The sequence below is a fragment of the Anser brachyrhynchus genome (assembly GCF_964034855.1).
Source record: "Anser brachyrhynchus genome assembly, chromosome: 8".
In the NCBI taxonomy this organism is placed as follows: Eukaryota; Metazoa; Chordata; class Aves; order Anseriformes; family Anatidae; genus Anser; species Anser brachyrhynchus.
In genome coordinates this window covers 17,050,678-17,071,070 of record NC_137702.1, presented here as the reverse complement: position 1 = coordinate 17,071,070, position 20,393 = coordinate 17,050,678, and the positions used below count along the sequence as shown (strand labels likewise).

The window sequence follows — 20,393 nt, the reverse complement described above, 5'->3', positions numbered from 1 at the left end:
AAAGCAAGTTTCACAGTGCAATTATCTTGCTAAAAGACAAAAGGATCTTTCAGACATTTTGTTTAAAATTATTTAGTATCTAAGTATCCATTAAAACATTTTAGAATGACTGCTTATTTAGCACAAAACCCAGAATACAGCAAATAATTTTAAGACAAGAAAAATAATATAACAAATACCATAATTAAATTCTACATGCCGTACTCTCCCTCTCGTTATATTTGGTCTAAGCTGTCAGCCTACTGTAAAAGCCAGCCAAGAATTCTTCAAACCATGCCAGAGCCAGAAATACTGGCCAAGAAATATTTGTCATATCACAGCTCAGTTTCCAAAAAGTAAGAAGCTGGACTTCCACAGCCAGGAAAATATAAGGTGCAAAAGGACAATAAAAAATGGACTTACTTAATATTGTTGGAATGCATCAGATCAAATGAATCCAAGTGCTCATAATCCTGTAGGACTGTGGCATGACAAATATACTTCATTTAGAGTCTTTGGTCCCCATGAGTCAAATTAGTCTGAAAGATTCAGCCACGCAACTGCTGGATGTTATTCAATTAGCATGAGGCAATCATTTCCAGCACTGAGCAAACAAGGCAGCCTTCTCCTTTAGAGAGCTAGACTGTTTTACCTTGGATTAAATTTATTGATTTTTCTACTTTGTATATAGAACAGCGTTGTCAGGCAATTTCAGATGAATTCACTGACCACAATATTAATGGATTTTGCTAATTTTTTTCAAAGCACTCATAAAATACAAAACAACAATGTCTTACAATTAGGTGTCACAGCACAGGCAGCTTCCGAAATAAATACATCTCCGAGATAAATGTGTTGCCACAGATATGTCCCTAAGAAGTTTGGTTTTTGTATTTACTTACTGTAGATTAGAGTATCTGCAGGCACAGACAGTCCTACTCATCTCAGTGAGCCTACGTAACGCAGCAAGCCCTGCTCCCAGGAAAAGGGTACCCGGAGGAGCGAGCATCTCTCAGAAAGACCATACGTACCTCTGCTGTTTTATTCAGGACTCAGACCTTCGCTAATCATAGTCATCACGGTCAAGGTGAGATATTGTGTAAACTAGGAACAAAAACTAATTCTTTATCTTGGATTAGTGGTAGGTGTGCATTTGCCCAGTCTAAAAGCCAGTATGCCTGCTGTAAGTTCGTGTTTTTCACCCACCTTGCTTGCAAGAGGCCATAATGCTCACCCATCTAGCGTATTTGCCTATTCACAGTGAAAAAATGCACAGAAGACACTCTCTGATTGGAATCAGGAGGATCCTTCAGAGGAGATCAAGTATAAATACTTGATTCTGAAAGAAAGGTTAAGCATGAGTTTTATGTTATCTTAAAGAAGACAAGGAAACACTTTTTAAGCTCAGTTTTGACATAATCTAATGATAAAGTACACTACTTACACATCTGTGCTAATTGATCAGACTGACTGAATCTGAGCTTTGACTAATACTGAAGTGTTATATAATGAAAGCAGTCAGCACCCTTCATGTCACAGCAATAAACTCGCTCCCAAAATTCACCCTTGGGCTTTAAATTATGCTTCACAATCTAAGCTTCTATTTTAAAGCAAACATCCATCTTGTGGTATTACTATTTTTAGACAAAATATAATGGCAAGATATTGTAAAGTAACAATACTTGAAACCTATTAAAAAAAAAACAAACTCATATTTATGTAAATACCATATTTCAGTTATATTGGTTGCAACAAACATGTGATACCCCTTGATTTTCATAAGGCTTTTGTCACCATCTCTCCTGACATTTTCATAAACAAGTTTGGAAAACCACGTCTGTTTTTCTAGACCTGCTAGATAAAAGCACTGCAGGGTAAGTGCAATGCTGGCTGGGAAGCCACACGCCAGGTAGTTTTGCAGTTGAACACTGTCAAAATGGAGGAATGTATTGCGTAGGCTTTTGTTGGTATCTGTCCAGGAGCTGAATTTTCATTAGGGACTGGGATGATGAATAACAATGAACTAGAGACTACGTCAGCTTTCCAAAACCACAAAGAGCATCAAGCCAGGAAGGACTGAATTTTGCAGGTTTCCAAGTTATGCTGACAACTTGGAGGGATGTACTGAAAGAGACAGGAGATGATGTAAGCAGGGGCCTAAGTGCAAGGTACTACATTTCTGCAGGAATAATCAACTGGATGTATACAAAATGGAAGCCCCAACTTATATAGCAATTTCCTGAACAGGATCCAGAAGCCTGCCGGACACTAGCTATCTTTATCTTGCTCTTGTAAAAAGGCCCAACATTGTACTGATGGATGTAAAGGCCGTAATGGGCTGCAGAACACATCACCTCCTTCAGCTCCATGCTCTGAAGTCTACGAGAACCACAAAACGACTGGAGCTCCACAAAACGGGACCATCAGGAAAACTCTGCATGAGCAAGAGCTGCCCAACCTAAAGGATGACAGAAGCAAGACACACCAAACTTCAAGAACATCATGCTGCTCTGAAGCAGGCCATTCTCCACACCCCCGAGGCCCCCGCCAACCACGATGCACAAACTGCCCACCGATGTGGAGGCTGGAATGGCAGTGCTGTTAGCAATTGCCCGACATTGCTAGAGGTATTCTGCTGCAGCCCCTGCTTCGCAGCCCCCTTGCCTGCCCTGTCCTTGCAGCTCCACCAGCCCCTATGTGCCCCCCAGTGACTGTTCCTGACAGCTCCTCTTCTTGCACAAGGCACTGGGCTTGAAGCAAGAGCAGAAAAAACTATTCACTAACCCCCGCCCCAGCGTTAAGCTCCTCTAAACTCAATTAATCACAAGAACCTCTGGCAGCCCACAATTTGCCAGCAAGATGCGCCACAGTAATAAGTGATTTCACATTCTGCTTTTGAAGACGAGCTATTAAATTCACATACTGTACTACTTTAATCAAGAATAGTTAATTAAGCTGTTCCCTTGATACAAATTTTTATCATTCTGCACCAGCCATACATCACTTTTATAGAACTCAGACTGTGGCCATGATGTGCGTTTGCAATCTGTCTTTCCAAATTAATCTGTCAGCATTTGTAAACTCAGAGCTGATCCAATGCATTTTGTCTCACTTGCAGCTGGGCCAGAAGTTCAGGGAGACCGAGGGCTGGAGCATCGCTTCACAAAAGGGTTTCAGTGAAAAGCTGAATGACAAATCCCACTGCAGTTCGTCACCCAACATGATGCCAAAGGCTTAGTTATTACTTAAGTGCTTTGCATTTGCATGATTTTTACTTCCTTAAGTTAACTCAGCTTTATGGCCTATGCCACCGTGTTAAAACCAAGCTCAATAACTTACATGCACATAGTAATCACCATACATAAGCCATGACTCCTAAGTATGGGCCTTAAGACCAGGGAGATCTATAGTGTCAGATTATTAAAAACATAAACATCTGAGAAGAACCTACAGTCTAAATTTAAAGCAAAATTAAGAGCTAAATTAGGCAAAAATCCCCAATGATTTTCTATTGCATTTCCTGAACTCAATTTCCTGAACAGGCTAGCACAATGCTTTTCTAGAAAAAAAATTCAAAAACAGCAGCCACAGGAACTAGATTTGAATCTTTTCTGTTTTAAGGCACTCACAGAAGCAGGGTATGAAAAAAATGACATCACTATTTGGCTGCATGACTTAATCATAAGAAAAGAGCTTTTTAAAGTAAAAAAGAAAACAAAATGGAAACTTGGCCAAGCTTTCCAAACCGGTACAGGGATTCCCAACAGGGAACACTCTGATATCATACTGTGAGAATCTGCTAAAATTTACCCCCAGGAAAATAAGCAGCACAGAAGACAGAGAAGACATAGAGAAGACATATTGTTTCATCTGGACTTCTGTGATTGTATACCAAGCCAAAACAAGCCTTTCATATACCCATTTAACCATTTTTATGGTGGTTTTCTCAAAATTGAACAAATGAGGTTGATGTAAATCGGGTATTTTCACTCTGAGACTACTTTATGGACTCTGATCGAGATCTACTTCCTTCCTCCTCTAAGGACATGCAGCCATGGCATTAATAACACTTAGATTTAGTAGGTGCACAAGCCAAAGCTCAGGCTACAGGCTCTGAGGCAGGAGTCTGGCACAGCAAACAGGATGGTCTAACAGGGGACCCACTGGATCCACGTCTCCATTGGAACTCCACTGAGCTGACCCGGAAGAGCCCCTACATATGGAGACAAAAGGAGGAACACATAAGGACGCCTTGTTAGGCCACTTATTATTTAAATGAAGATAGAAAAATAATCCATGATGTGTTTTATTTAAGAGAGAAAACAAGTACAGCCAGAAGAACAGCTTCCAAAATGCTACTGAGCCCACGAGGAATATGCGAGTCCACTTGGTTGAGCCTTTGAATGGGCCGGCAGTGCATGGGCCTTTTATGTGTTTTTCCCATTTAACAGTTAGATTTGTTTAAATAAACTCATAAATGTGGTTATTTACATATAAAGATAGAATGGTATTTTACGTATTTGAAGTAGAGGAAAATTCTTTCATGGTAATCGTAAAATGAAAGCATGCCAAACTTTAAAGAAACATGTTCTAACACTGAGAAACTTTTATAATTAATCCTTGCCTTAGATCATCTCAGAAAGAGTTATGAGTCTAATTAACATTAGCTGAGAAATTGCTCATGTTCCTGAAATTGCTGAAACTAGACGCTTGCTAACAGACAATCTGCATCCTTGCTGCCCCATGACCAATTTACAGCTGAGCCCTGACTCACCCCACTAAGTCCGAAAATTTCTCAGCATTAGCAATGGCTCGCTGCAGACACAACCTAATGAAGGGACTGTCAGGGGGAAAAACTCCACATGTCTATAGCACAGATACAGACAACAATTGCTAAAACATTTAATTATTTACTTTTTTTTTTTTTAAAAAAAAAAAAGAGCACTGGGGCTATTCTTAGAGGACGTGTCGTGGGCAGGCTGCAGCTAGCAAATGCTTGGCCAGCGGCCAGCCCTGGCTGGGATTGCTGCAAGGCTGAGCAATGCTAGCTGATGTGGTGCCACAGCATAAGCTCAGCAAAAGATTTCTGCTTTTTTTGGTTTTGTTGCTTTTGTTTTTTTAAAAAAGAGGATGCAGAAAAGCAGCTCAATGCACAACATGCTGCGAACAAACCGTGCTTTGGAAAGAGGTGCCGCCATCTTCTCACATCTGCTGTCAGTAATTCCCTGGCGTGGCTGAAGTCCTGTTTCCTTGCTAAATGTTTTCACCAGGAAGGAAATCAGTGTAAGCATTACTTCAGTGTTCCCATGCAGATGTTAATCTTTTGGCTGGGCAGGACAGAGTGACTTATGGGGATGGGAGCACCAAATCCCATGAATACACAAGCTGCTAAATTTCTGCATCCAGTCAAGGCCTTATAAAAAATAAAGCATGATTTGCCTTTGATTCCTAAAAACTATGAAATGACTCCAGTAAAGCCAGTCATTTCAGAGCCCAGTCACCTGAAAGGTCAGGATTTTCCATGTGTAACTCAGGTAGACCTGCTAAAACAACAAAGCACTGCGTGCTCCCCAGGTCTAAGAAGAGGAAGATCCAGAAAACAGGCAGCATTTTACTGGCAGAAGGATATTCCAAGCATCTCTCAAATCCTGAAACCATCCTCCTGCTGCCACTACCTGTCCCTCTGACAGTCTCCTCTCCATCACAGCAGCCTCCTTTCTCCGAATGGCTAAAGGAAAGAAAAGCAAGGGAAAACAGCAGCTTGACAGGCTTGCTCCCACCCATGCTCCTCCAAATTGTCCCCCACGTTGTGGGGTCGTACATCCACACACCGGGGAAAGGAGGGCAGTGCACCAAGCTCTGCTGTATCTGTGCCCTCACTCTCTCCAATGTTTGCCTTTGATTTTATACCTTGGGAATTGGAAACTCACCCCCGAGTTGCTTCCCTGGAAGCACATGCAAACCTGCACTTTTATTACATTTTGAAATTGTTTGGAAGAACTGGTAGTGTATGGGCTTTTAGGGGTCAGGCTCCTTTATGCTGTGTTTGGAGGCAGAGAAGCCGATTCTGATTCCTGACTACTGCCTTCAGGTGTTGCTGCAATACAAACTGCATTTGCTATTTAAACGTATACATACACACAAACAGAATATTATTACATTATTAAAAATCATTGGTTTTGCGTTCCCATGCATAGACTATCAGGCAGCTTGTTTATTTACTTAAAGCTGCCTGCCTTTGATGGTATCCCACAGAAAGATTACGTCTCAGATAAAGTAGTGAGAAGAAGCACGCAGCAAGCAGGGTGAGCGCAGAGTGAGTGTGGGAGATGAAAACGGAGCACCGCAGAGCTGTATTGGAACTCGAATACGTTTTCTTGCAAGAGCAATGAGCAAATAATTTCAAGCCAAAAAAGGTTTTCTGCCCGGTGAGAACAAACTTCGTAAGCTGTGTATTAGCTTAGTTCACTGTCGCCTTGCTAAGTTAGTAACTTACACTAGAAAGTACTCGTGTGGGAGTCCTCATAGGAGCTTCATTTTATAATGTGCCTATGTATAATCCCAAACTGCATCATCCTCCCTATACACAACAGCCTGAATTATCTGCCCAGCATTTCCTTAATATCAAAAGGGTTTGCTTTTACAAGAATGTATTTCACCATTTTTTTCTTGACTTTTTTTGTTCCTTTTTACTGAAAAAAAACTAAGCCCTTGAAGGTTATCATCCTATAGTGATTCCCCTCCTCCCAATCCAGTCTGTTCCTCCTCTGCCATGCAGTGCCACCCTGCCCACTGGTTGAAAGGCAGAACCCCCCCAACACAGATCTTCATAAGCCTGCGCCCCAGCAGCAGTACAGCTAGCTTGGTTTGGTTACTCACAAAAGCAAAGGGGTGAAACTGAAGGTAAAAAGCGTAACTAGTGAAAAAATCAGGCTGACCCCCTTCTATTGCTAGTATAAGCATGCATGGTATGGTACAGATGGAGACGCTCTTCATTTAATTCTCAGGTGTGGCTGAAGCATTCATAGTTCGACTTGAGACTGAGACCTGACGCAGGAAGTTTTGCTCCAACTGGTGCCGGCAGCGAGGAGACCGGTGCCAGTCCCATGAAAAGAGGACCACAAGCCCACACCTTCGGCCACGGAAGGCTGAAAATTCCCCCTTCGCAACCCCCCTCCTCCCCATTCCCTGCTCCCCAACTCTCCGCCTGAGGCTTCATGCAGCCCCAGCAGCCTCCACGGTGACGGTCTCAGCGTGAGCATCAGCACAGCTTTGAGCAAACCCTGAGCATGGGGCGGACCGAAGCAGGTTGAGGAACGTTTTTTCCTTCCCTGTGGCCCCAAAAAGCACTGTGTTCCTGCTGCAGTCGGGGGAGCGAGTTACTATTTCACTCCCAGTTTCAGGGAGACCTGGACTTGCCACAGTGTCAGCCCAGGCATGCAGTAATTACGGTGAAAGACCTAAAGCTAACCGGAGCGATGTCATACAGCTAACGAGCTTCCCCAGCAGCTCTCTCCAGTTCCCCTTCACTTTCTGTAGAGGAGGCATCATTAAATCAGGGTGTTTTCTGCCCACTGTTGGCGCAAACACCCCTCCACTGCAGCACCATTGCAGCAAGCCCATGCTGACAAAATGCCTGGGCAGGCCATTATCTGCATGGTCTCCACGTTACTGTCAAAGAATACAAGAAAACTCCCTACCCAACACTAAAAAATGTCCACTATGGTTTTAAATGATTTAATCTAAAATACCATTAGTTTCTCCTCTGCAAAACTCCTATTTAGATTTTAAAGATTTACCGATGTCACTCACATATCATGATGGAGCACAACCAAAATATCAAGCAAGACAACATAAAACAATGGCTGAAGCAGTGAAAAATGTGCCTGCTCAGCGTGAGCGTACATTTGCCTGTCAGGTACAGTGGAAAAGCTTGCTCTCTCAGTGGCAAAAGCTGTGAATGTTTAAAATATACACAATATCAGTTCATTCTCATTCAGTGCAATAGCCATTATCTTTTTGAAGATTAGTTAAATAATTAGTGTTCTCCTGCTACAATTTCTATTCCTGCAAGCACTCCTCACTCTTGGATCTTCTACTGTAGACTGCTTTTCTTACTAAATAATCCAGAAGAGTGGAAAGGGAACAAACCAAAAATAATTTGGGTGATGAAGGAAGTCTCGTGTGGACTGGATATGGGAAAACACTTGCATCATTTTCCTAAAAAAGGAGACAAAACACAAGTGTTTCAAAACTATCATGGTGCAAAGCGGATGGGGACCTTCTAGTCTCTTAACACAGGAGCAACGGCATTGTTACAGAAAGCACAAATTCAAAACTGAAAATGCTCATTTGAAAAAAAGATGTTAGATATTTTTTTTCCAAATAACTGCTCTCTAGATTATGGATCTCATCGCTGTAACATACAGTTAGTGACAAAAGCTCTGACCTGCCTGGCTGACGGCTCTACACTGCTAGGGCCAGCAGGGCCACCCCAAGGGAGAAGCCGAGCACGGACACCTGAGAACAGCCCCGTCCCTGATGGGTGCAGGCAAACAGGCTCTCAGCGATGTCAAAAGCACCACAACGAAACTGGTGTTCAAGGCCCACAAGAGGACGAGTGTGGTTGGCTATGCTGTACAGATTTACCGCTGAATACAACGCTGACTCGTGGCATGCTACCTTTGCTGGGTGAAACCCTCCCATGTTCCTACCCATGACTGTTATGGTGCACGTCCCGTAATCACACGCCATCCTTCTACCTCAGGGTGCCTTGCTGCTTACGGGAAGGGTGCTTCTGCTCAACCACTGCCAGCAGGTAAGCTGAAGGCTGCAGAGGGACTCTTCGGAGCTCTGGACCGCACTTACCCCAGCAGCTCTGCCGGACCCAGAAGACACCACAGTTCTTGCCTGCGACTCAAGAACATGCATTAAATTCTTCCCAAGAGAGACATCTAACAGGGATGTGAGGTCCACTTCACACTAGAGAGCTGTCAAGTGTCATCTGCTTCGCTGTGTTTCAGATAAAACTAGCTGTCATCAACCTCAGAAGACAGCATAAGCAATCTCTTCTCTAAAAACACAAACAAATCCCATCCTTTCGCGACGGTCCGTCCTCGCCTTTAAATTTGAGCTCAGTATCTCTGTGAAGCCATCATAATTCAGTGTGAACAACCTGAGCTCCCACCTACTGGAAAATACTTTAAAGATGCATTCCAGGCCAGAAGATCCAGGCGATGACACTAGTCAGAGAAACACAGGAGAAAAGTAAAAGGAGGAAAAACACAGAGAGAAGGAAAGCTCTGTCAAAATTCAAAAGTGGACATTTTTGCTTCAAAGCAAAATTAATATATTCAATTTCAAGTTTGAGTCTAAAAAGCCCATGCCATCTCTCAGCCACCTGAAACTTTCTTTTCAGGGGGTGTGGTATGGTGTTCAAACTAAAATGTAAAGATTACTAAGGTTGCATGGTTAAGTACCTAATGAAGCATCGATGTGTATATTTCCCCATTGTCTCCATGTATTTAAACAGCATTAAATCAGCATCTCACCAGATACAGAAATCCTGGGCCTATATTTTCTTCCACAACTGCCTCAACTGAAGGGGTGCTATGCCTGAACAGAAAGTTTGAGCAAACCTGCCTAACACCTAACTGCGAATGTCCCGTGTGTCTCGGGCTAGCAGAAGGCACAGCTGCTAAGATTGCCTCAGTGCCTGGACTTGCCAGCTTTATTCTCCACTAGTGACTTTTTATGATTTCAGGCATTTCTCTGTGTTTGTTTCTGCCTGGTCTTGTCTTACCTTCTGTTCCAGAACAGCAGAATTAGTAATTAATGTTTACCAGGCAATCACTGAAAAACTAGTACCAAAACAGATGTGGAGAACTTCTATTGCTGACAGCTTTCAAAATCTTATTGCTCAACTCTCTTAAAGCTTCAGTTCTTCAAGTTATGTTTAGAGACTCTCAAGCTTTCAAAGAAAAAGAACCTCAGCTCTAAAAAAAAACAACACCAAAAAACAGAAAAAAAGGGGCGTTAGCTGTTATGATCATGGAAGACACACTGGAACCAAAGGCTTCCAGAGTTTTGTATGATGCTTTTAAATAGCAAACTTCATATATAATCTATATATTTTGGTCAGCTGACTCATCTCCAAATGGCTGGTGTTGGCAGCACTGTGACGCAGGCAGGCTTGCCGCAAAGTGCACAGTAAGCTGTTGCAGAGAGCAGTATGCATTTCTACACCTCCTCCTGGAGATTATCTTTGAATTTTTGTGTCCAAAACATACAAGCCACATCCACAGCCTTGATATAGTAGATTATCTCCAGCACAAGGATAACGATAATGAAAGGACAGGAGAAACAGTCACATCCTTGGTGTTGCTGGTGGGCCAGGATGCTCCAGGCTACAGATAAATGTCACCGTGCCCACTTGCTGCCGCTGCCAGAGCTCACCGCAGCAGACATCCAGTTTGGGCTTCAGGCACTGATGTTTACAAGTTCTGGACAAGGTGGTCATCCACACGGACGTGTTTCAGCCAAAGAGCTGCAGCTCTTCAGCCCTTCAGCTGAGCTCCCAGGTCAGACTCCCACGAGAAGGGGCTTCCTTGGCCAAGATGACTTCTGATGAGTGCAGCCAATTGCTCCGGCCAGCAAACAGCTCTGCGCCCATCTGCCCTCGCAAAGGCATCGGCTTCTCCAGAGCAGAAAAACCCATCCTTGGCAGGAACCCACCCACTGAAATAATACAAATATGGAAAAACACAACCCATATAGAAAATGATCAACTCCCGCAACTAATGTGAATGTTTCTATTCACACCCCTCCACAGCTGGTCCTGAAACCGTGCTCCTTCCTGACACCTGCCCAAGGCTGCACATAATGGCCAGGGCAGCTTGGGCACCCAGACTGCTTGTGTTTAGAACAAGCCTTTCACAAGCGATTTTTGTATTCCAAGGCATTATAAAATAAAAAGGAGATAAAAGTTTCACTAGGTAAGTATTTCCTCTTTTCTTACCTAGATGCTTGAACTAGAGTGGTCTGAAATGCTGAAAATATGAAGTGGATCGTAGCCATTAGTTGTTTGGTTTCTGTTGCAGTCTTTATTTATTTTTTAACTACTTTATTTTCGAATGGCTATGGAAAACGCTGCAGGAAATAATGGCGTATGGATCACATAGAGCTGGAGATTTATATTTGACCCAGCTGGAGCAAAACATACACTTGGGCATTAGACCTTGACTAACACATTTTTCTTCCTGGCAAACATCAGTAAGACTGCAATTACATGTTGCTTCTGGACACTGTTATTTTAATATGCTTAGAAAGAAATACCATTACATTTTTTAAGCTTTCTACTTTAAAATCACTTTCTGAATATGTTTCATTCTACCTCTCAACAGAGCACTCTGCAGGTTTACTTACTGGAGGGTGAAGACTGAAATAGACTAGTCTGAAACAACATATTCGGATCATATTTAGCTTTTATATTATTTCTGACTTGCTAAAATATTAATAGTATCCACTTGCTTTCTAGATTTTCAGAAGTTAGGTATTAGAGGAAAAATTAATACTTCTTACATCAAATTTGTTATGGGATCCAGAGGAAAAAGAATATTAATACTTAGTGCAATCACTTAACTTTGATCTCTATATAATATGCAGTGACCCATAAGTGAAATGCGCTAAGTGACATAAATTCATTATGAGAAACCATTCTTTGAAGGATATCACTGCAAATTTTAACTGAAATAAGCATTACGGAAAAAAGCTAATTGCATGGTGTTTAAAATAACAGACTCTAGTAACAATATCCTTTCTGTGCACTTCTAAATCAGCTTCAAATGTATTTCTTCCAGAAATATTGGGAGAGGCTGACTCATTAAAATTGAAATGTGTAATTACTTTCTTCTTTAGTACCAATAGTGCAGCACTCATTTAGAGTTTCAAACTCTGAAAAAGTCTGAAGGGTGATTTCAAGATTTTAATTTCCCTGGGGAAAACAGAAGGCAGACTGGGAGCACGTGCAGCACAAAATGCCCCAGTCCAGACTCTACCAATGAAGACTGCAGAAAAACATATCCAATAAGCAACTATGTACTCCCACAGGAATTTAGGGGGTATCACCTCATAAAAGTGAAAAGGAAAATTCCTCTTGCTTGGTGGTGCACATCACTTGCTTTGTCCAGGTACTGCTCGGAGCGGCTCTGCCTGGAGGAAAGGACACTTTGCTTGGCGGATGCTGCCTCCTTTATCCTAGTGTGAACCCTGCCACCTACAGCAGAAAGGAGCTTGGATTTATGCTCATCACTCCGTCATTTAGTGACTTTTAAATTTTAATCCGTGCCTTTCATTTACTTATTTTGTAGCAGCTTCTTTTGTTCTGTGTTTTTTTGCTTAAACTCAAGGCAGGAAGAGTCCAGATGGGAGCATCTCCGAGCAGCCTGCTTGACCTGTTTGCGCAGACCTCCCTTGGGATAGGAGGATTTGGCTGCAGCAGCAGCCAGGCAAAGTGGATGTCTCTACTTGTGGGAAAACGGAGGGGGGGGGGGGGGGGGAGAGGGGGAGAGGGGGAGAGGAGTAGCCCTGTTTTGTACCCCACAACTTCCCTGCTCTCTTTTCCAGCTCCCAGGATATAAGAGATGCTGACAAAGCAAGGGTGAGTGGTATAGCAGCCTGTGAGCAACCCTGCCATGTTACCAAGTCATCCAGCACTACCCACTTTTATTATTATTATGCCTCAGGAACCAAAAAAATAATGATAAAATTTCATTCCCCCCCCAGAACAACCCAAGCTGTACTTTGCAGCCTGCTTTTGCAGTTCACTCCCTGCCCAGGTCTCAACTCAATAGCCACAAACAACTTCAGGAGTTTTGTTGAACTGAGGCTTTACATCTGCAAACAGGAGAAGGGAAAATAGGGCAGCAAGAGGCAGAGCGGTTAGCGGCCTCTCCTGTCCGGGCAGACGGACACCGAGAATCCATCCCTGGCAGCAGACAATGAACCAAGCCCATGCAACTGCCCTCACCAGCGCAGAACGACGGGGTCTCCTGTAGCCAAGTAACCTGGGGCTGAACACAGGGCCTAACTCTTCAGGGCAGATGAAATTTAAAAACAAACAAACAAAAAATCCTCTTCTTGCTAAGGATGGAGGGCTATGGTCCTGGGCATTTCTGGTTTCCTTCCCCTGGCAGGCAGAGTGTGAGCAAATTCCACCCTGAAATAGTGTACTTTGAACTGCTCTTGTTGTAAAGTGGTTTAAAATAAATAATTAGGGAACTTACAGCTTGAAATCTTAATACTACAGTATACATTAATATGATACTAACTTTCATTTCTACAAAGCTCTTTACCAATGTACTAAAACAGCACCGTGATTAACATACACACTTAGACTTTTAAAACACAGCAATTCAAAGCTTATCTAGAAACAATAAGCAGCAGTGGATTTAAACACTTTAAAATACTAAATTAATTGGATTACCACTCTTAAATTTCCAGAGCTATTTGTGGTATTTTACTTTTGTAGAAAGGAAAACACCAGAAATATCCCCAGTAAATTTAACCACAGCGAGTCATGGTTAGCTTCTTTCTTTTACGTATATAGACCGGTGGTCTTGGCAATAGAATTAAAAAGATATTTTCCTAAATCAATCAGAAATTCAAGCATCTGTCCAGATTTGCATCAAACATCACAAAATGTTTATCTGATTGATGGATCTATAATATATATTTTGCATATCTATTTAAATATTGATATTAGACACAGTATTTCATGTGTTACATTTTATATAGTTATTAAAGTTGCTTCATTAATCCCTTTCTGCCAGGCTTTTAATTTCATACACTTCATCTATCGGTTACTACTGTCTACTTCTAATGTACCACTGCAGAAAATGACAACTGCTGCTGAATACAAAACGATGGCTACTGAGGTTGTGCAATATTAAGTACTACCAAGCTGAATGATAAATGCAGAACAGCAGCTGGTTGGAGAAGCTTGAGACATAGGAAATAACAGTGCACGCAAAGCTGACAAAAATGACATTTGCAGGTAAGTGGAGTGGAAATTTATACTTATTGGAAAAGAAAACACAAAATATTGTTCATATTATTAAAGGCGGAGTGAGAGATAGCAAGAAAAACACAAAGAGGTAATTTTCTTTCAGCTCCAGCAGGAATTCATCTCAAGCTCCAACATGCAATTTCACTACTGAGCTCCAAGACGAAACAGAGGATTATGCCCAACTGTTTTGAGGGTTTGGATAACAAAGCATAAAAATTCCAATAGGTAGCCTTTTGCAGCATTGCAGACCAGAAAATGATTTCCATTAGTAAAAGTTACAAATACATCCAAGAACTGAGCTACAATACAGTTCTTTACTAAAATGGTTGTTAGGCATTGGAATAGGCTGCCCAGGGAAGTGGGCATCCCTGAAGGTCTTTAAAAGACGTTTAGATGCAGAGCTTAGCGATATGGTTTAGTGGAGGACTTGTTAGTGTTAGGTCAGAGGTTGGACTAGGTGATCTTGGAGGTCTCTTCCAACCTAGATGATTCTGTGATTCTGTGAATAAATATTTAGTTAACCATTTAACAAAAAAATGTTATATTTTAATTTTTCAGAGGCATCTGTACTATTGCAAACCATCTCAAAGGAAAATTGATACAGCTCATCGAGTTTCCAGCACTGCATGAATACAACACACCTTATCTTACCTTTTTCGGCAATAAGATTTTACAGTGGAAAACCAACAGTGTTCTGAGGGGATGGAAATGAGGACAATGAAATTAGTCCTGTGATGAATGTTAAATAGGCTATTGTGATTGTGCTTTGTATATTTAACATGATGTCGAAGAGCTAAACAGTAAGTCCCTTCTAAACAAAAATTAATAGGTCTTTAGAGAAGGTAAAAATTTATTACTTATTCCTGCTTGTAGCAGGTATCTTTTAGAATAGATTGAGCCTTTTAAAATATTAATATTACTGATTTTTTGCATTTTAGTTCTTCAAAGTGTTTTTCTTCAAAGTGTTCTTCGCCCAGGCATGTGATGTATGTTACTAGCCATGATCAGCTTTTGCTTGCTGGTAAAGCAAAAAAAAAAAAGCAAAAAAAAAAAACAAAAAAAAAACAAACAAACAAAAAAAAAAAAACCCACCCCGGTTCTGCTGAGTAAGACAAGACACTCATCAGCTGGTAAAACCCTTCGGTTTGGATTATAGTGATCCTAAAAGCCTGCAACCCTTTTCAGTACTGCATAAGCAACCTATCGGGGCTCCCAGGGGGGAAATGCATGCAGGTCAGGGAAGATGCTGGAGCTGGAGCTTAACTCTGGCAAGCGAAGAGACAGCCACCGTCCCCTGGCCCCAGTGGTCCTTGGCCCCATGAAGTACCACGGGCAGCCCTCCTGTGTCTAGAGACACCAGGACTAAAACCAGGAGCTGAAACATCTGACAGCAAGCACAGAACAGCAAAACCAACCTGCGTAAAGCAGTGAATCATTATTTGACAGAATCTGAAACAAGCTTGGCTTTTCTTATTCTTTTAGTTTTTCTTCTGCCAAGAGCCTACATTAAAATTCCATGAGGCCTTTCAGTCTGCCAGAGAATTTCTTCACATGGAGCATCTTCTGCTTCGCCTGGCACACAGCCCTAGCACAGCCATTCCTGCTGTCGGTATGTTTTTGGAGTATTTCTGCTTTAGTGTCAGCGTTGCGCCAGTTTTGAGCCCTGATTAACCTCAGGTGGACGCTGAGAAGACAGCGACCAGTGATGGGGCTTCATCTCTCCCAGCGATACCCACAGCGGTGCCAGCTCCCCACGGGACAGCACCTCACCAAAGAGCCTCAGGTGTAAGGGAAGCAGTTTTATTTTCACCTAAGCACAGATTTTTTTTTTCAAGCCAGCCTTTAAAACACTTCAAAAAGGATTGGTAATTCTGAGACATGCTTGTAACAGGGCCAAAAATTTGCTGTCATCTGAATAACATTCGGATTCAAGGACATTCAAGGACAAAGTACCAGAGGGTACGATAACCCTGAGAGAAGCAGTTCCCAGGGAACCGACTGAAGACTGTAACAACATGTGGGTTATGCATTTCATCCTGGCCCCATCTTTGAAGGAGATGTGAATTAGCAGCCCTGCGACAATAAACAAAACTTGGGATTAAGGAACGAGGGAGGAGGGAAAAGGGCTGGATGATTCTCCCACCGCCTTTTCTTGTTCTGACAATTTCTGTTGCCTGGAAATGTCTGATGAGAAGACAGGATTATGTAAGTGCTTGCCAACTTTTCACGTTAAGAAAAGTAAAGCCTGAGTGATGGGTAGCTTAACCCATCCTCTAAGCAGTGAGCTAAACGTGCTTACTTGGGAGAACTCGAGCAGTGAAACCCACTTAAAAATCCAGGAATGACGAGGACCTGACAATTCCCAGGATTAAGCTGCATACATTTACAGCCAGTGTAATCTCCCTATAGTAAGATGAGGAAAAGGAAAATAAAGTCTTTTTGGCGTGCAAGAGGGTTTTTGTTTTAAAGTATATACAAGCAGTCTGATTGAAGGCTTTCTTGCATTACTGTTGCTTTTTCTCCCAACAGATATGACAGACAAGAGAGCTATATTAGCCCTCCAGCCCTACATTAAGTTATACTTTCCACCAACCCCCTGCTCCCATCAAGCATGACCCATCAATAATAAAACAATAAGCACTGTGCTGTAGCAATGTCTCTTGCTAAATTGAATCAGACTAACACTTAAGTGCTGCAAGAATGCAGAAACCAATCAAAGTGCAAAATATCTGTATCTGCTGTGTCACTTCAGCAGACCTATGCTTTCCCGAACTCTTCCTGGTTCTCATGCAAGTGGCATTTTACCTTCTGCCAGTACTCTAAGTGCAGCAGAAAGTAAAAAAAAAAAGAAAAAAGAAAAAAGAAAAAGAAAAATTAAATCGCTAGGCTTCTTCTACTTTTATCAAAAATATGTATTGTGATCATTTTTCCTTTTTTTTTTTTCTTTTTTTTTTTCTCTCCTGTTTACCAACAAAGCACTGGGGTCTCTAAAACGAGCAAAAATTCTTGCAGTCCCACTTCTCCCAGTTCAAAACAAACATGCTTAAACTGCAGTAATGCTGAGGGCACTGCGGATGCTGCTAGAAAAGGCGATGTTCTCAGCAGTGTTTCACTAAAATATCCCCAGCATCCTGCTGCAAGCTGAAGGTGTGTCCTCACTGGAGCATCAACAATGCAAAACTGCAAGTAGCCAAGGCACATGGAAAGCAAAGCAGAAATGGCGCTGTGTGCTGCCCAACCTTCGCTCCAGCACCTAGGCTGGGACAGCACACAGCAAGTAAACTCTGCTGTTTAGAGCAGGAAGGCATGTGTGGTTGTTTTGTACTGCAGGCACCTGCATCTAGAAGAGGGAAGGAAAGCACATCCAGGTTGCCCGCAGCTCTATTACGCTCCTCCACACACCTTCAACAAAAGACAAATTCATGGTGGATTTTTGTACAACTGCCCAGTCATAGCAAAAGCTAATCTTGAGCTGATGATAATGGTCATAGGTCCACTGAATTATGTTCAGTGGTTGCTAATTACATTCCCCCTTTGGTCCTACTGACAGGGGGAGGAAGAAAAACAATCCTATATGAAGAAAGCTGTGATGAGTGAGGGGAACCAGATCTGAAACTTCACACACAACTATTATCACTGTGAAGTGTCCTCAAAAAATTAAACTGGGTGAAGCCCCAGCTAACCAATTACAAAATCTACATTCCTCCAGTTTTAGAATAGAGGTGGCGTTTCTCAGAAGTCCTTTCACGTGACTCAGCCACAATTTGAGCCACCTCAACAGCACCCTAGCTATTTCTAGCTGCACTGAGTTTACCTGAGATTTCCTCCCTGACAGCAGAACTGTGAGCCAGCAAGTTGCTCAAGTCAGGGAAGACACAAAATGTGCAAAATGATTTTTGTGACTGCTCTGTTATGAATATATTGCTTTTGCTATCGTGAACTGTGAATTTTAAAATATGTAAAACCACGAGGCACAGAGCAAATAATATCTACTTAAGTAGGTCATTTTATTAACGGCAGGGCACTGCTGTTTTACTACCAGCTCGTTTGCAATATAGACACAGACATTTCAAACCGGGTATATTTATATCTGCAAAGGAGGTGAGTATAATCTTGGAAGCACTCCCTCCAAGATCAAGTAGAGCCTAATTCAGAAAGACAAGCATGAGAAAAAGTAGTATTTCGCGCTGTCTATGTGAGCTTCACAGGCAGGTATGACATTTTCAGGAAAATCCTCTTGCTGTGTGTAAGCTGCAGTCTCAATGTGCTGCATGTTGCATATTTCATTACAAAAGCAGAGCCATGTTATTTCATTAAAGAAGTGATAAGTTCAATCCTTACCAAGTTTTCTTGGTTCCTGGCTGCTATTTTCTGATCATCTTCTCCCCCATTTTTCATGTATTTGACCTCTTCCACTGGTTTGATCCTATACTCATCTGAGCACCAAGAAAAAAAAAAAAGAAAAAAAAAAGTTTTGAACCAGTGTAGTTCAGCAGCTGGGGAAAAATAAAAAATAAAAAAAAGAAACTAAACCCAAAACAGCTGACTAGAAAAGACCCTAATTCAACAAGGCAACAAAAAACCACAGGTATACAGTTTCAAAGGCTTAAATGGGACTGATACCAAGAAAGTTGTTCTAGCCTCCGGAAATGGGTGGGCAGCTCTCTCGGCTGGAATAGCCTCGGTACTGTGAACAGCGGGTACTGGGAATATGGCAGGACAAACTCTTTTCAACCTCCCTAGTTTTCTGTATAATATGTCTTAATACAAGCAAACTCTCTGCTACTGCAGCCTCCCTAGTTTTTTACTATCAGTGGGCAAGCAAGCAATGTACGGTAGTGACTACGCAGAGGAGGCTGCTCACGTATGTTCTTTGCATTGATAAATCAAGCAATGCTGATGAAGGCAATTTAAAAAATAGGTTATAATCTGGAAAAAAAAAAAGAAAAAAACACCCCCAAACACAGCATCTTTTTTCATTCTTTTTCCTGCACTATTTTAATAGAGTTAAAGCAAAAGGTACCCAGTGCCAGTCACACGAGGATTTCTGGAGAAGAGGCAGCATGCTGACCATCCTCGTCTCCCCACTCCCCACCACAACCATTTCTTCTGCACGTGAACGTTACCCAGAGAGAAATCCAGCATGAAAATAAGGAATAAGAAAAGTAAGACTCCCCGCTTGCCCTTACTATTTATCAGCTAGACATTGCAGCTTTTCAAATAGTGAATTCCAGCTCTGGTGTCAGTCCTGTAATGCTATTTTACATATGGATGCTACGCCATAGGATGCAAACAGCATCACTCAAAGCTGGAACAACGGGTTTTTCTTTAGTAGGACATGACATTCCCAAATCCCCAAGGATTTTGGGGAAAAGAAATTCTTCTCTTCCTTTCCCTCGAGCTTGCTGCACCAACAGCACTGTTTCTCAGCTGCTCTGACAGCTTTTTGCTCTGGTTACCTCTGGAGCAAGCGAGCCCATAGGAAAGACGTCCAGAGCTCTGGAGCCCCATTCCTCCCACCAGGATATACTATGCAGAAAGGAAACTGGCATTTTACCATATGTAAACATATTAATGCAAAATGAAATGAGAATGCACGGGGAATAAAAGGTGAAACCTGGGCAAATGAAAAGAAACCATCCAAACTTAATTATTTTTCTTTGGGTTTTCAAGCAATTTATCTTACTTGCTAAGGGAAAAACAAAACACAAATGGATTTTCCTGGGTCTATTGTATTTAAATAAACAAACAAAAAAATGAAATAATTTAGAAGGAAGCTTGTTTTGAGGAAACTATTAATTAGGTAGTAGACGTTATATAAGCCTTTTTATTTATTTTTTTATTTTTTTAAAGATAAAAGCTGCATTTGGCCTAGTACATATCTATTTTTTTAAGATTATTACAGAGTTTAAATAAAATTGCACATTTATCAAATAGTAGCAACTCAGATGCAGAGACTCAAAACAGATGCAAGAACTTAAAACATATTAGAAGAATATTAACTAAGAATTAAGAATCATTAGATTGGTAAATGTGAACTTGTTTGCTGAACTTTTTTTCTTTTTTTTAAATGGAATTTAGGTAGTCAGGAGATGACAATTCATGAAACCTAAAAGGCTGAACACAATAAAGCCCGAGAATTAGAAGTCCTTGATTGACTGCAATATCTAACTTATATTCTCCTCACTCCTTCAGCGATCTCTGTTGTGATTAGCAATGAAACCCACACGTAGAAAAAGCACACAGCTCCCACAGTGGCATTTATGGATTTGAATACGGGAACAGATGAGACAGAGAAAATGGAACGAAGGAAGTTTGCACAACCTGCGGCTCGTCCACATCAACTCAA

At 41.7% G+C, this 20,393-nt stretch overlaps 1 protein-coding gene across 2 annotated transcripts in view; it reads right to left on the bottom strand.

Annotated features, from left to right (window-relative positions):
- LOC308199002 (uncharacterized protein C1orf21) overlaps positions 1-20,393 on the bottom strand; it is a 106,364-nt gene that overhangs the window by 25,707 nt on the left and 60,264 nt on the right. For both annotated transcript variants that reach the window (XM_080602364.1, XM_080602363.1), the window contains exon 3: positions 18,386-18,480. In XM_080602364.1, coding sequence (XP_080458490.1) covers positions 18,386-18,480 — 95 coding nt within the window. The remainder of the gene's footprint in view (positions 1-18,385; positions 18,481-20,393) is intronic.